This window comes from Rhineura floridana, chromosome 6, assembly GCF_030035675.1.
Source record: "Rhineura floridana isolate rRhiFlo1 chromosome 6, rRhiFlo1.hap2, whole genome shotgun sequence".
Lineage (NCBI taxonomy): Eukaryota > Metazoa > Chordata > Lepidosauria > Squamata > Rhineuridae > Rhineura > Rhineura floridana.
Genome location: NC_084485.1, coordinates 20,884,956 through 20,899,707, shown reverse-complemented (window position 1 = coordinate 20,899,707; position 14,752 = coordinate 20,884,956). Strand labels below are relative to the sequence as shown.

The 14,752-nt window shown below is 41.4% G+C and overlaps 1 protein-coding gene across 5 annotated transcripts in view; it reads left to right on the top strand.

The window, feature by feature from the left end:
* RAB22A (RAB22A, member RAS oncogene family) overlaps window positions 1-14,752 on the top strand; it is a 117,077-nt gene that overhangs the window by 77,639 nt on the left and 24,686 nt on the right. Inside the window, exon 8 of one of the 5 annotated variants that reach the window (XM_061631175.1) lies at window positions 14,403-14,426. The exons of 3 other annotated variants lie outside the window; for them this stretch is intronic. In XM_061631175.1, the coding sequence (XP_061487159.1) occupies window positions 14,403-14,410 (8 nt within the window). In that variant the 3' untranslated portion in view covers window positions 14,411-14,426. Of the gene's footprint in view, window positions 1-14,402; window positions 14,427-14,483; window positions 14,557-14,752 lie in introns of those variants that run through there. One more of the 5 variants, XM_061631174.1, reaches the window with a different exon arrangement.

Genomic DNA, 14,752 nt, shown 5'->3' with positions numbered 1-14,752 from the left:
TTGGGTAGGTATATACATTTCAATTTTTCCCCCTGTTGTGTGTAGGAGTCAGATCCTGGGCAGTGTTTTGAAAACCTTCCCAATAGTTGCTTTTGGGGGTAAAAACAGTGCTAATCCCATATGTCCAGAGTAAATCCTATTGAATTCAGTAGGAATTACTTTTGAGTAGACATGGTTATGAATGTGCTGAAAATCAATGGGACTTTGGAGTGAATGTAAAAAAGAATTGTGTTTGTGTTCTCTTTCTGCCCCCCCCCCCAGTCCTATTTTAAAGCAAGTAGGCAGGGCTTACTTAGGTATTGCAGTTTTTATTCTGTAGGAAACTAATACTGATTTTTTAAAAACTAATGCTGATTTTTCTGCAATGACCAATTGGTTTGACAATAAACTATTATATGGGCTGTATGTATTTATACATCTGCAGTGTGTGCGTGTGTGTATGGAGTCTTTCCAACACCCCTGTGAGGTAGGGTTGGAAACCAAGCCAGCTCACAACAAGAAATAAAGCCATTTAAAATCCAATAACCATAAAAACAAATATAAACAGTTGCAAAACAGTGTAAAGTGGCATGATTCAGAATTTTGGGTTGTGTGAATGAAGTTGCTTATCACTTGAGGTTGCATTTCTGTCCCTGTTTGAGTAAGCCCCATTGAATACGCTGGGACTTGCTTCTGAATAAATAAATTTAGGATTGCACTATAAATATCTTTACAGTTTGTGTAAATAATAAATATATTTGATAGTTATGCTTATATAAATATTTCTTCATTTATCATATTTTTGGTTTTTGGTTAGGAATCCTGACTGGTTGTGAGATGCTTAGTTTTTTGCCTTATAGGAATCTTGTTGTGGTTGGTATGGTATTACATTTAGGAAAGTGTTACTGCCTTCTGTATTTTTTTTTCCTATTTGCATTTCACTTATCTTTAACCTCACTCCGTTACAGCCATAGAAGCAACAGCAGCATATGCAGGATAATTAACTCCCATTAATGATAAGAACAAGAATTTATAATTATTATTTCAATTAAAACAAGAGGCTTATCAATACTTTGAAGAGGACCAGATATTTATTTTCTTTCTGAGCCCAGGACTGGGGGGGGGGGGGAGCAGGAGAGTAGTCGATAAGACAGACATCCTGGCATTGATAATCGAATTAGCAAGGTATGTGTGGGGTTGTTGTACACTTCCAGGCTCAGTTTCATTTTGAGTATGGAGGTGGAACCTGTGTAGATGTGGTTATCAAAGGGAGAACAAATTTTGAGTTAAGCAAAGCTTTGCTTTTATAAAACCTAAGAAACATACAGTACTTTGAATGTCTGAGTGCCTGCACCAGTGGAATACTGGAGGAACTTGTAAAACTTGCTGCAACAGTATTTAGAACTGAGCATGTGGTGTGAAAGACTCCTTTTCCTAACATTTTGGCTTGTTTTTCTCTGATTGTGTATTTTTATTGTTTTTACTATATTTGTAAGCTGTGCTGAGCTCTGTTTTTAACAGCAAAAGGGCAGGATATAAATTCTCTTAATCAATCAATAAATACTCCATAGTGTTGGAAACTAGAGTCTAGGCATTTAATGTTGCTTTTAAAAAAAAGATTTCTCACATCTTTCCCCAGTTTTTGGTGGTAATTCCTAGGCACAAAAACAAAACAACTGGACAATCCAAATATTAATGTTTATAAGTGACAGTTTTCCTGCTAAGTACCTGCATGTCATAAGCAGGGGTAGTCTTATACGGCGAGTATATCCCAAACTCTATATTTTAACTGGAAAAGTTGGGGGTCGTCTTATACGCCCAGTCGTCTTATACGCCGGAATATACGGTATGTGAAATTTACCAAATAAGTTTGCATATTCAGTTTCTTAACAATGAAGACATAACTTTTAAATTTGGTTGTTAAGGGGTCTGTGTGGGAACAGAAAGGGATACACACTGCTAATATATGGTACATAGACCAAGCCCCATCCTTGCAACTGTCCCAGCACCAAGCAGACTCTAGCTTAGGTTGTCTGCCACAACCTGAATTGGGGACGATTGTCTGCCATCTACCCACCTGCCTTACCACATGCTTGGACAATGAAATTGGTTCCAAAGGAGGAAGTATCTTAATGCAAGGCACCACCATTAGTTTACATTTCACTAGTGCTGATTACAGCTTGCAAGAATATTTTATCACTCGTGCAGAGGTAGTAGCATGCACTTAAGGGCAATGTTTCCTCAGTAGTGGTCTGCTAATGGTAACTACACAGCACAGTTGCTTAAAACTTCTAATGAAGCTACAATTAACATGAAATCTTGATGGTAAACTGCTGACCAACCATTTGCAGGGATGCATATCTGATCATGCTGTGATCGCCTTCGTTGCTCATGTCCAGGTGCGCCATAATCTGTGATGCTTGTGCCTCCCATGCCGCAAGATGGCTGACCATGCTGTAGTGCAGTGTTTAAGAACTAGGGAGCCACCTAATGAATGTTCTTGTGTCAGCAGTAAAGTGTGAAGAATCCTCAAACCAGAATAGTAGTGCAAAGGCTTTTTTATGTATTCTGAAAGTGTTTATTAGGGCTTGATAAAATCCTGCATATTCCAGTCTGAAGTTTGTTCCCATGTAGAAGGCATTGGCATTCATAAAATGCTTTGCGTGTGTCACCATCTGTTTGTGAGGGAGTAGGTAACATGCAAGCAGTGACCCACCTCCTGACAAGGCCCCCTAGGAGCAGGTGGGCACCAGTACTCCAGCACCTGCTCTTGCTCTGTTTGTGTGTGTGTGTTCTTTAGTGTTACTACTCAGCATTGATCTGAAGACACAAGATGTATCTTGATGAAGCTAGGCAAGTTTCGTTCTCCCATCCAGTGCATGGCCAGGAGACCATCTGGTTTGGCATGTATACCTCCCTGAGTTCCTGGGAGGACATATAAGATAGAAATTTAATGTACACGTAAATGCTGGCTTTAGCCTCTAAAGTGTTTAACATTTTCTGCCAGTGGTGGGGTGGTTTTAAGTGCTGCCAATACGCCAAGAGATAGGTCAGATCTATACAAGGCTTCCTGCACAGGTGTTCTTGGTGGAACTCTTTCCTGCAAGACTTTGCAAAGCCCTGCTGTCTTGTACTTAATAATTAAGGCTGCAGTCCTAACCCAATTACCTGGACGTAAGTCCCATTGGATGCAATAGGATTTACTTCAGAGTAGAGATGGTTTGGAATGCTCTAAGTAGCTTGTCTGCTGCTGTTTATAGCGATTATCTTGTTAAAATTGACTGTAAATTTTATTGTTAACTTTGTTCTTTGCTTTGAAAAGGTGGCATGTATGCAGTGTAAACAAATTGAATATTATGGGATGCATCAAACTGCCTTTTGATTGACAGTACTGAGCTGATGGTGTAGAAAGAAGGCTTAAATTGTGCCTCCTTTCACCATAAAATGTAATTATATATTTTTGAAGACTTCATTTCCATGAAATGACTAGAAACACAGTAAATTAGGGCAACAAAAGCCATTTATTTTGAGACGCACACACTTTTCATTTATCCATAAAGTAGGATATCCAAGTGTGGGACATTTTGCTGGGGGGGGTGTAATTGAAGTTGGGAAGGGCAGAATCTCTCCTTATCCCTGAAAAATGTTAGAGGGTTGAATGACGCTGCTGTCCCCTTCACAAATACCTGAAGAAGCACCTGCTTCTGTATTTACTGGCCTGTTCCTTAACACCATTTGCCATGTCCCTTCTCCATGTACCTCCTTAGGGATGCAGAGAAAATTTAGAAAGGAGAGGTCTTTTTGGCAATAGCACCCTAGTTATGGAATGCCCTCCCCAAAGAGGCTTGCCTGGCACCAGCATTGCTGTCATTTAGACACCAAACAAAAACACTTAGGCATTTAACAGATTTAATAGAGCAAATGTTTAAAAAGGTTTTATCTGTTTTATGTGCAAGGTATGGTGTATATCACCAGTCATCAGTCTGATATGAAAATGGATTAAATTTGTGTTAGATAAATAAACTATAATAGACAAAGGTTGTGCATATTCCTGAGCAACAGTCTCTGCAGATGAGGACACTGCACAGCCTTGGTTTGGGTGGAGGAGTGGAATTTCAGCACAAAGCAAGCATTAGCTTAATCACCATAAAAGGGTGCTAGTCAGAAAGACTTGGGATCTTCCCACCCATTCGTTTCTGGTGAAGGGGACCTACCCTGTCACCAAAAGTGAGGGAAGTGGGTTTCTGAGGGCAAGTCTTGCGGTGCATGATGCTGGGAGTCCAAACTACTCCACCACCCCCTAAACGCCCACCAAAAAAGGATCCTTTGGTCAGTGGAGTGGAGTGCCTCCTTCATTGCCAAAATGGGGGGGGGATTGGGTTTTGGAGCTTCCTCTGGGAACACCCTTCCCCCCCCCCTGTGAATTTTCATAGGTTCTCACTTTTATCTAGTGGCTTTTTGGAGATGGGTTGGGGGGACGTACTAAGTCTGAGTTATGTGGGGAGTAACTTATGAGTAAGTGTGCATGATCTTGCTGCTATAGCCTGTTAATCTCATCTGTTAGATGAGTCATCTGTCATCGGCTATGTGTTCAAACCTATATTGGACAAACAGTTTTCATCAAGCACTGCATAAAAAAAAAATCTGGCAGAGTTCAAGTTGTATTTTGCTTCCTTCAGTGGATTGCCTTTCTGAATACATTGTACGGATCAAAACAATCCAGACTTCTCCCCAAGATGGGTGCCATCCCATTTGGGTGGCTTGCTGCCCTTTCAGCTTTTGTGCTGGGAACGAATAATAAGCAGCCAGAGATGCTAGTGGTTAGTAAACAGAAACCCCCTTTATTGCTTTCCCTGCTTCTGTACAGGGCTGTCTTTGAGCGCTTGTGTCAAATAAAGTTGTGTACGCAACCAGAACTGTTAAAATCATTATACTGAACAATGCTTTTTTTTTCTTGCAAAGAGAGAATGGTACAATACATGTCTGCAACCATCCTTGTGTTCTCTGCTTATTTTCTTTCCCCTCCCCCTTTAAAAGCTATTTTCTGTGGTCTTCACATAGGGAAGGGCCATAGCTCAGCGGCAGAGCATCTGCTTTGCATGCAGAAGGTCCCAAGTTCAACACCCAGCATCTCCAAGTGGGGCTGGGAGAAACCCCTGCCTGAAACCTTGGACAGCTGCTGCCAGTAAGTGCAGACAGCACTGAGCTAGATGGACCAATTCTGTCTCAACTCTGTATAAGGCAGCTTCCTGTGTTCCACTTATGTGGGGCTGTTGCAGGTACACATGTAGATCTTGTAGATTTAAGTGGGAATGTATTGTTGGTTCCTAGTAAAAGAATGAACATCAAATCATTTTGAGTGTGGGTCTTATAGCCAGGGACCCAAAACAGTTGTCTGGCCTTGTTAGCTTGCTCTTGTACATGGAGAAAAATTTGGGATCAGGCATTGTTAGTTCTCTACTCTGAGCCAGGTTCTGGTGACCTTCCAAAGCCAGCAAGAGAGGTTCTTATCTGAGGGTCTCCGGAGCCTGTGACTTCGCCAACACATTCTTCTTGCATGCAGGGTGGACTGAGTCTTCCTAGCATGGTAAGGACCTCCCCACCCCCTCTCCTCCACCTCCCAAAATCTGCAATGAAGAGAGAACCGGGCAGGTGAAATCATGGTTGCTTCTGGCTACCTGCATTGCTTAACCCTTGCTCACTGCCTTCGAGGGTAGCAACATGAGAACGGGCCTTCTGTGGAACACTCTCCCCAGCGGAGGCACACCTGACACCATCATTATCTATCTTAGGTGCCAGGCAAAAACATGTCTGTTCTCCCAGGCATTTGGCTCTTAATTTTGGAGGGTTTTTGGAGCCTCCTTTGTGGGGGTGAGTGGGTTGTTCCACTGCCTTTTATATTTCCATCATTTGTGTTCAGGTTGAACATAGGTCTCTGGTCTGGAAAGGTTGAAGACTCTCCCTCTAGCAGAATGTGAGAAGGAACTTAGAAGGAACTCTAGGCCTTGCTGGCCAATTGAACAACAGTACAAAGGAAGCCAGGGGGGGGGGGAAGAGGCAGCTTTCGCAGTGATGAGGCCGAAGAGACTCCATGAGATCACCTGCTTTAGTGCAAGTGTGAGGAAGCTGTGGCCCTCCAGACGTAGCTGAACTACAGCTTCTGTCAGCCCCAGCAAGCTTGGCTAATGGCCAGGGATCATGGGAGTTGTAGTTCTGCGACGTCTGGAGGGCTAAGGGCTCCCCACACCTGCTTTATCACGTCTTTCTGTGGAGGAGGAGTCCTCATTTAGTAAAGCCAGCAGGACACATGCTACATAACTCTGAAGTGGACAAAAATAACATTGGGCCCAGTGAGGCTTGCCCAATGCTGCATGCCTAATGGAGATGGAGACTTGCTTACCTGACCATAATGTTTTAGTTAAGTGGTCAAGCACACTAGATATGTTTGGAAGATGTTACCACGTCAGGCGTGTAAATATCCATTTCCGTGGCCGTTGCCAACTAGTAGGAATGTGGGGCAGGGCTGAGAAAAGGTTTTCTTAAACAGAAAATACTCCTCCTTCCTTCCCCCCTTTTCAGGCCATTGATTTATCAAGGAGGTTTGGAGGGTGGCAGCAAGGATGAGGCCCTTTTCAGCTATTGCCCCCGCTCCCATTTATGGAACCATCTGCCCAGAGAGGCTTGCCTGGCACCAACTGTGAAATAATTTCAGTGCCTAGCAAACACTGTTTCGTATCATCAGCCATGTGAGTGTTAGGTGCTGTTTTGGATGGAGTTAGTTTTACGGATTTGTTATTGTTATTATTTATACCCCGCTTTTTGGCCAAAGGCCCTCAAGGCGGCTTACAAAGAAAAATAAACACAAGTATAAAAATACATCACTGAAAACAATACAATTTACAAAAATTAAACTAAATAACAAATAACATTATTAAGGAAAGAAAAGTGTTGATCTTCCTCCAGTCCATTCTTATTTCTCATGAGCAAGGCAAGGTAACAGAGGAAGTTCTCAGTATCCCTGGGTGCTTGCTGGCTCCTGAAAATCCGTGCTCGCATTTCTCAACTATGTGATACTCATGCCAGTGGACAGGTATACATGTGAATTGTAGTATGTTTTATTGTGTTCACCAGAATGAAGTGTCTTATTTTGTGCTAAATCTGATGTGTTTTGTATCTGAGATGTGCTTTTCTTATATAGCGCATTGACTTGTGATTAATGTCTAATAATATCACAAAGGACTAACTCAGTTTTGCAGGTATGCCAGCTCATAACTACTGTCCTTTGCCAGCCTTGTGCCCTCCCAAGTGTTTTAGATTACAAATCCCATCAATTCCAGGGGGACAAGACTGTGCAGGCTGGGGCTAGTGGCAGTTGAAATCCACTGAGGATGGATGTCTGAGCCTATTATCTGGAGGTCAGGCTGTCTCTTGTGCCTTAAACTCTGAAGCTATGAACAGATTGTGGAATCTAATGCTATATTAAATATCTTGAAACTTCTGGAACTTGCTGCGGGACATTGGGCTGTATTTTTAAGTGTTTGAACCTCTTTGTTTTAGTGCACACATTTGCCTTTTTCATTGTTCAGAGATCTCTCTGTGAATAATACGGAGTAGGGAGTTCCACCCTTTCTGGTTTAAAACTAAGCAGTGTCTTACAGAACTGTTGGCTGTCCAAAATTTGGGCAAACGATCCTGGAAGTTACAACATCATGCCTTTGAAATTTGCATCCTTTCCTGCTTCTTCAGACTTGGGTGGGGGGTCCTTTTCTGTAAAAGCTGCTGCTAAGGCTTCTGGCTGAGATACTATAACCCATTATTTCTGCTTTCCCCTCCAAGCAGGTTTGCAGAAAATGAATGGGTGCTAGAGACATTTCTACCACTGTACAGATAGGCCCCCTACCCAATTCTGCCCCAGCTCTTATGCATAAATACGGTTCCTCCATGGAACTACATGTATATTCCGTGCACAAATAGGACAACCCACTTGGGGAATCCAGTTCTAAAAATGTTAATCCTGTTTTAAAATCAAAACAGATGAAACTGAAACCTAAGCAAGTAGGAGTATTGAAGCTTGTGCATACTAGTTGTGTGGGTGGCTATTTGTGTGTGTTTGTTCTGTTGTTGTTGAAACCCACTCATCTCTGTGCTTGTCCCAAAGTCTGCTAGTAGCCAAAATAGATCGGGCAATAATTCTTATTTGATAAATAATATTGGTAGAATTATATTGGTTGGTTGCCATTTTGAGTTGCACTTAACACTTTGCTATGAGGGTTTGCTTCTGCCTCTGACAGGTGAGAGACCGCTCCTCACCTTTTTATTATGTCTTTAGAATTGTGAGGCCAAATGGATAGGATAGAGATATGAATGCCTGGAAAAATTCTGGGGGGAGACAGGAATGGCTTGTGGAGGTATGGGGTATGGAAAAAATCGGTTTTTCCGACAACAGTTTTTCCCCATCCCCCCCCCCCTGTTTTTCCAGGCCTTCACATCTCTAGGTAGCAGTCCCTTAAGATGGGCACCAGGTACATCAGGATCTGCTGGTAAATCTCTGATTTGCAGTAGATGTGCAAGATTTCCAGATTCTCAGGTTTTAACGAAAAACAATTGCAAAAACAAAAAGGCTTCTAAATTAGGTTGCTGATGTGTAGAAAGTTGTGGGGCAGAGAGATCCAGAGTGGATGCTTGTGTAACTGGACTGAGAACTCAGTTCTGTTACTAAAAACTAATTACAAGGCTGTCTGTGTGCAAAGAGCCGCTCTTTGGCACCTGCCTCCAGTTGGTGGACCTGGGAGTTCTAATAAAAACAAAGTAGATTCTTTGAGCCTGAATTCTGCCCACTCTGCAGAACTGTGAGCTGACAAAACGTGTTTTGTTGAGGGTGGGGTGGGTTTTTTTGTATGTAGAAAAGTCTCTTGGTATTTCTATTGTATTCTTGCAAAGAAGAGTCTTTAAGTTGGGGCAAAGGCAGAGTTGGGTGGGACACTTCCTCCTAAGCAGAGGCTGTGTACCAAACAGGCTTCAGTGGAATGGATTAATCCATCCAGGGTAAATAAGCTATAGAACAATGCACAGCATTCTAAATTTGGCACCTGCACCTTTTAATTATGTTCAGTTTTTTTTTAATGTTTCCCTTTCCTGTTTGAATGTAAAAATTGTGGCTTAAGTTTTTCATTATGGTTTCATTACATGCACTGTTTCCTTGCTTTTGACTGGAAATAACTCTCCTCTTTTTCCCCTCTCCTCTATGATTCACTCTGTAAAAAAAAAAAGCCTTTGCAACACAATTCCTGTGTTCCAAGTGAAAGTGGTTTGACTGCTTTTTGTGCACTCTTATGGTATAGGTCAGTCTTCACCAACCTGTGCTGTGCTGGTTGGGGCTGATGGGTGTTATTGTCCAAAATGACAGGAGGGCACGAGCTTGGCAAAGGCAAGTATAGCTGCGTGGCTTGTAGAGTGGACCATGTGTTCAGACAGACCTGATTCCTGTACTGTCTGACCCAGGTAGCAGCTCCATAGCACTCTCCCCATGCAGCTTATGGTAACGTGAACATGACCAGCATGACAAGTAATGGTGTGATCTGGGGTTCCCAAACTGGCCGCCCCAGGCTCCTACTGGGAGGAAGGGCAGGATATAAATCTAATAAATATTTTTTTAAAAAAAAATTAAGGTGGTCCACGGCATCCATAGGAAATATTCATATTGATTTTTAATTATATTTAGTGCTGCTTTTATTTTTTATATTGTATTTTTCCTGTATTAGAATTTTAATTCTATGGAATGTAAATTGTCACAGTATAAAATATAAAAGAAGCAATAGAAAAACAATTTAAAATCATACAGCATCTAGCACAGCACGTTACAGTTTGCTACAACAGGCAGAAAAATCATTAAGTAGTTGCCAAGACAATCAGCAATTTTCAGGTGGTCCATGGGGCAAAAACAGTTTGGAAACCACTGTCATGGACTGTGTGGGCGTAGGATCTAACTCAGAATGGTATGAAGCAACCATAGCACGCCAGGTACTGTGTAACATGCATGAAAGAAAAAGGTATAGCTGGCATTTGGAATCCTTGAAATCTTAAGAGGCAAATATTTAAGGCATGGGGGTGCTATTTTCTGTGTGCAGTGTCAAGATTTTCATTTTTCCAAGGAACATTTTTCAACAAAGACCTTCCAGAAACAGCAATTTTGCACATACTTCTGGCTTTCCATTCCACAACATTCTTAGGATAAAATTATACTGATGTTGGCTTGATTACAAACGTCTGCAGAGATAAAGAATGTCGACTAAATCTTACAGTTACACATACAGCTTTAGAAATCCTTGTCTTAGCAAGATTCCTTGTTGTGTATATAGTTAAGTATTCTCTCCCACCCTACCCCACAGGTTATTTTCTCCTGTTTAAAAATCATGGATACAAAAGCCTATGCTGGCTAGGTGGACAACTGTATCAAAACTGCCAAGAGCTGTATTCAATGATGGAAGAAAGAACAAAAAGTTGCATCCCCTTTGCATGGGGGGTCACTTCTGACATGTATAATACCCTCCCTGCAATACACTGTGGAGAGTTGTTGCTACTGGAAAGAGTCAGAGCCTCTGTCGCAGATGCTTAAATCCCATTAGTATTAGTATAAGCTGATGGGAGTTGTAGTTCTAACCATCCCAAAGGGATCAGGTTCGGGGAGGAAGGGGGGAATATAAATCGTTGTTGTTATGTATAATAATAATAATTATTATTATTAATAATAATAATAATTATTATTATTATTATTATTATTATTATTAATAATAATAACAACAATAATAATAATAAAGGTTGACAGAGTCTGGTCTGTAGCAAGACAAACCAAAAGGGAGACAGATTACCTAGAATTGTTACTTGTATCTTATTCTTAACGTGTGTTGTGATAAATACCGTCTGTCCCGACTGGTCTGTTAGCTTGTTGTTGTTATGTGCCTCCAAGTCGACTATTATTTTAAAGGAAATCAAGTGCCATATCACACTGACTTACCTGCCACAAAAAAAATGTATATTCTAGGGATCCGTTCTTCACTTCACGGTCGCTGGAGTTCACTTCTGCCTTGATATTCAAGGGCAGCCTTTCCCAACCTTTGGGTCCTCAGATGTTGCTGGACCACAATTTCCATCGTTCCTGACCATTGGCCATGCTAGCTGGGGTTGGATGGGAGTTGTAGTCCAACAGCATCTGGGGACCCAAAAGTTGGGAAAGGCTGTTCTAGGGTGCATGCCTGCTTCAACCATGAGATAGCTCCCCTTTGACTGCATTTCAGGGGAAGATGAATAGTGGTGAGCAATCGATCTTTTAGGGAAGCTTTTCTGTCATTAATTATTTTAAAACTGAGACACCTTGAGAGTTCTCTGAAAACACAGTTTGGAAACACTGCACAAGAGTAAGGGGTTCCGAGGTTTATGATCTTAGAACAGTTCCTTAAACGTTTTAAAAACTTGCTGAACTTCCTTTACTTTGTAGCCTCCCCCTTACAAGCCAAAACTTAGAACTTGTTCCACTCTTGAGCATCGTTGCATGGGCACTGCTGCTATATGCAAGGATCTGTGGATATGGAGTACTTAACTTCAAAATGGAGTGTGGTAAAATTCCTCATAACAATATAATAGGGCATATATATATATGAAGTATATTTTGTGATATTTATGTTTTTGCTATTGACCACATCCTAGCTGATAGCTAGTTCCCCCTCTCACCATTATGAATTCCTCATGACTAACCTGTAGTGCATTATGTTCTTTTCAAACAACTTACTTGTGCTTAAACTACATTTGCCCCTCAAGAATTCTGGGAACTGTAGTTTAACCCCTTCAGATGTACATTTCCCAGAACCTTTTACAGTTCCCAGAATTCTTTGGGTGGGGAGGATTTGCTTTAAATGGATGGCATGTACACAGCCTTACACTCAATGCAAGAGGCTTGTGTAAAGTGGTAGTAATGGCTCTTTCCTTAGAGGAAGGAACAAATTCCTCCTGTGGAACTTGTTTTCTGGAATTATTTGGGCCTTTAGATAAGAATGTATAGAATCACAATGTTTCTCATGGAGAAACGTAACATGTCTGTCTTTTGTTTTTGATGTATATATTTGTATCTGGAAGGAGGCAATTCAGCTGTCTTGTGCAATTTGATTTTCATTGCTAGGGATGGTGGGATTGCATTCATGCGGCATATGGTGCTTCCAGTTCTTGACCACACATGCAGCCCAGGCCACTGTATCCCATTACAAGCCCTGAGGATTACAGTTTTCATTAAGTATATGCTTCTGCCTATCACTGATACTGTTCTGTTCTGGCTGGAACATTTTTTTCTGTTTTTATAATTTTATATTATTGTAACTTGCCCTGAGACCTTATGGTGAAGAAGGCCAGGTCAATTTTTATTCATAAATAAATAAAATGAATTATTTCAAAGAATAAGGTCAGTGGTTGTGGGACAAAAGGCTTTGTGGTGAGTTTTATGTGCGCTGCGTAGCTGTTAAAACTACCTAGCCTCATGTCAGTGCTGTAAGTTAAAGAACATAAGGCCTGCCTTGATGGGCAAGACTAAAAAAAAATGTTGTCGGCCAAATGCTTCTGGGAATGTCACAAGCAAGGAAGAACCCAACAGCCTGCATTAATTTCCAGCCTAGAGGATACTCCCTCAGTCTAAACCATTTTAAACTATTGACTATTGACGCATCTTGTGGTAGCGAGTTCCATATGTCAGTGAAGCATTGCGTGAACTGTTTTTCGTTTGTCTTGGTTCTTCTGCAGATCACTTTCATAAGGTGCCTCTCCCAACTTCTGGTGTTATATGAGAGGAGAATACTAGCTCTTTCCCAACTACTCATCATTTTATAAACCTCTGCCATTTGCTTCTTTGCAGCGTTTTAAAAGGGAAGGAAGAATGCTTTGTTTAGGTTGTTCCCTTGGGGAATTATTAATTTCTTCAATGAAGCACATCCAGCTATAAATATGCTCTGACTTTTTAATACACTATTTAGTGGCCACACTCAAAATTCTACAGTGATAGGGGAAAGAATGAATTGTGAATTTATTTTATTCTTTTTTTTATTTATTTAAATGAGCATTCAGTGGCCTGGCATAAATTTTGTGTATCCCATAAACGGACACATTTTTAAAAAATTAAAAATATATTGGGATAGAAGAGAAGTCATAAAATATAAACTGAAGACAGACGTTGTACCAGAAATGTCTGTAGTTTCCTTCAGCTATGGACCAGAGAAGTCATTAACTCCTGACCTTTCATCCCTACCCATAATAGCAACATCCCATTTAGAAACTTTAGAATTTGCAAGCTGGGTTGTAATATAGTTTACTAGGGGGCTATTTATAACTGGTGCTAACAAGGTCGTGCATACCCTACTATTTAAAGTTGGAAACCTAATATGTCTAACACTGTCCTAGAAAACATTTTCTGGAGAGCTACACAAATGGAATAAAGTGCTGGTGCTGCACAGTAAAAAGCAAGACCCGTGTGCCAGGAAGTTATGGGTTCAAATGTCAACTTATATGAATTCACTGGGTGATGCTAGGCATGCCACTGTGTATTGATCGGCGTCATCCCCATTTTGCAGTTTGGGAGGGGGTCAGCAACTCGGGACCTGCAACAAAATGCTGCAGTGTGGAGTCACTCAATTTCATCTCTCCACACACCCCTCATGGTTTTTCTTCCCTCCAGCTGTGTCAACCAGCCTTCCATACCTACTTTGAATACTTGCTTATTGGTCTCTTTGTTCCCTTTCCCCTGCTTTTGGGTTTTCTGTTTAAAAAAAAAAATAGTTCTGCATTTTTGCAGTTGGTGCTATTTTGGCTACAAAACCAACATCGCTAAACAGCCACAACATCAGAAATAGAAGGAGTTATACTTGGTTTGCCTGTTGAGAAACACCTCTGTGTCTCTCATGGAACCCCAGCACATTGTATTCTAGGACATGTTCTAAGGGACAAACTGCACTATCAGGCCTGTTTACCTCCACTGTTCTTCCTCATTAAAACTGGCTGTTACCTAGATCCCAACCAGCATTCACCTGCATGGTGATAGTGATGATTACTTTGCCTGCTTGGAACACAGCATGTAAGCCACTGAGCTAATATGCTGGAGGAGAAGTTCTAGCTCAATCTATGCTTTGCCAGGCTAGTTTTATACTTGCAGGGAATTTTTCTACCATTTTTAATTAAAGCAGCCCTACAGGTATTTTGGCCACCACAAAGCTAACTTTGGTTGATGAAAGCCTATCCGCTCAAGAGTTGATGTACGTGTTTGGGGGGGGGAAGGGGTGCAGATTTTGTAGGCAATCACACTAATGAATACTCTCTAATGGCAAAAGCTAGCCTATCACGGGAAAGGAGGTGTCAGCCTTCACCCTGACATGCTGATTTTCTACATGCAGGTGATTGATTTTGTCTTCCACTGAGGGAAAAGAGCAGTCATACAGATCCCTGAAATAGCTCAGCTACAGCAAGTCAGAACTGCATGATGATTCTGAATGTGCAGCAAAAGTATTTACCTGCAACTGGCAAGGACGGTTGTCAAGCAGAAACTAGGTATGATTAGATGGATAGAGTTTAAACTTCGATCAGGGAGAGGCAGGTTCAAATCCCCACTCAGTCATGAAGTTTACTATGTGATCTTGAGCTGGTCACTGGTTCTCAACCTAACCTTGGAGATGGATCATAGGGGTCGATGGACAATGTCCTGAGCCATTAGCAGAAGAGTAGGAGGATATAGTTTGAGCCCCTC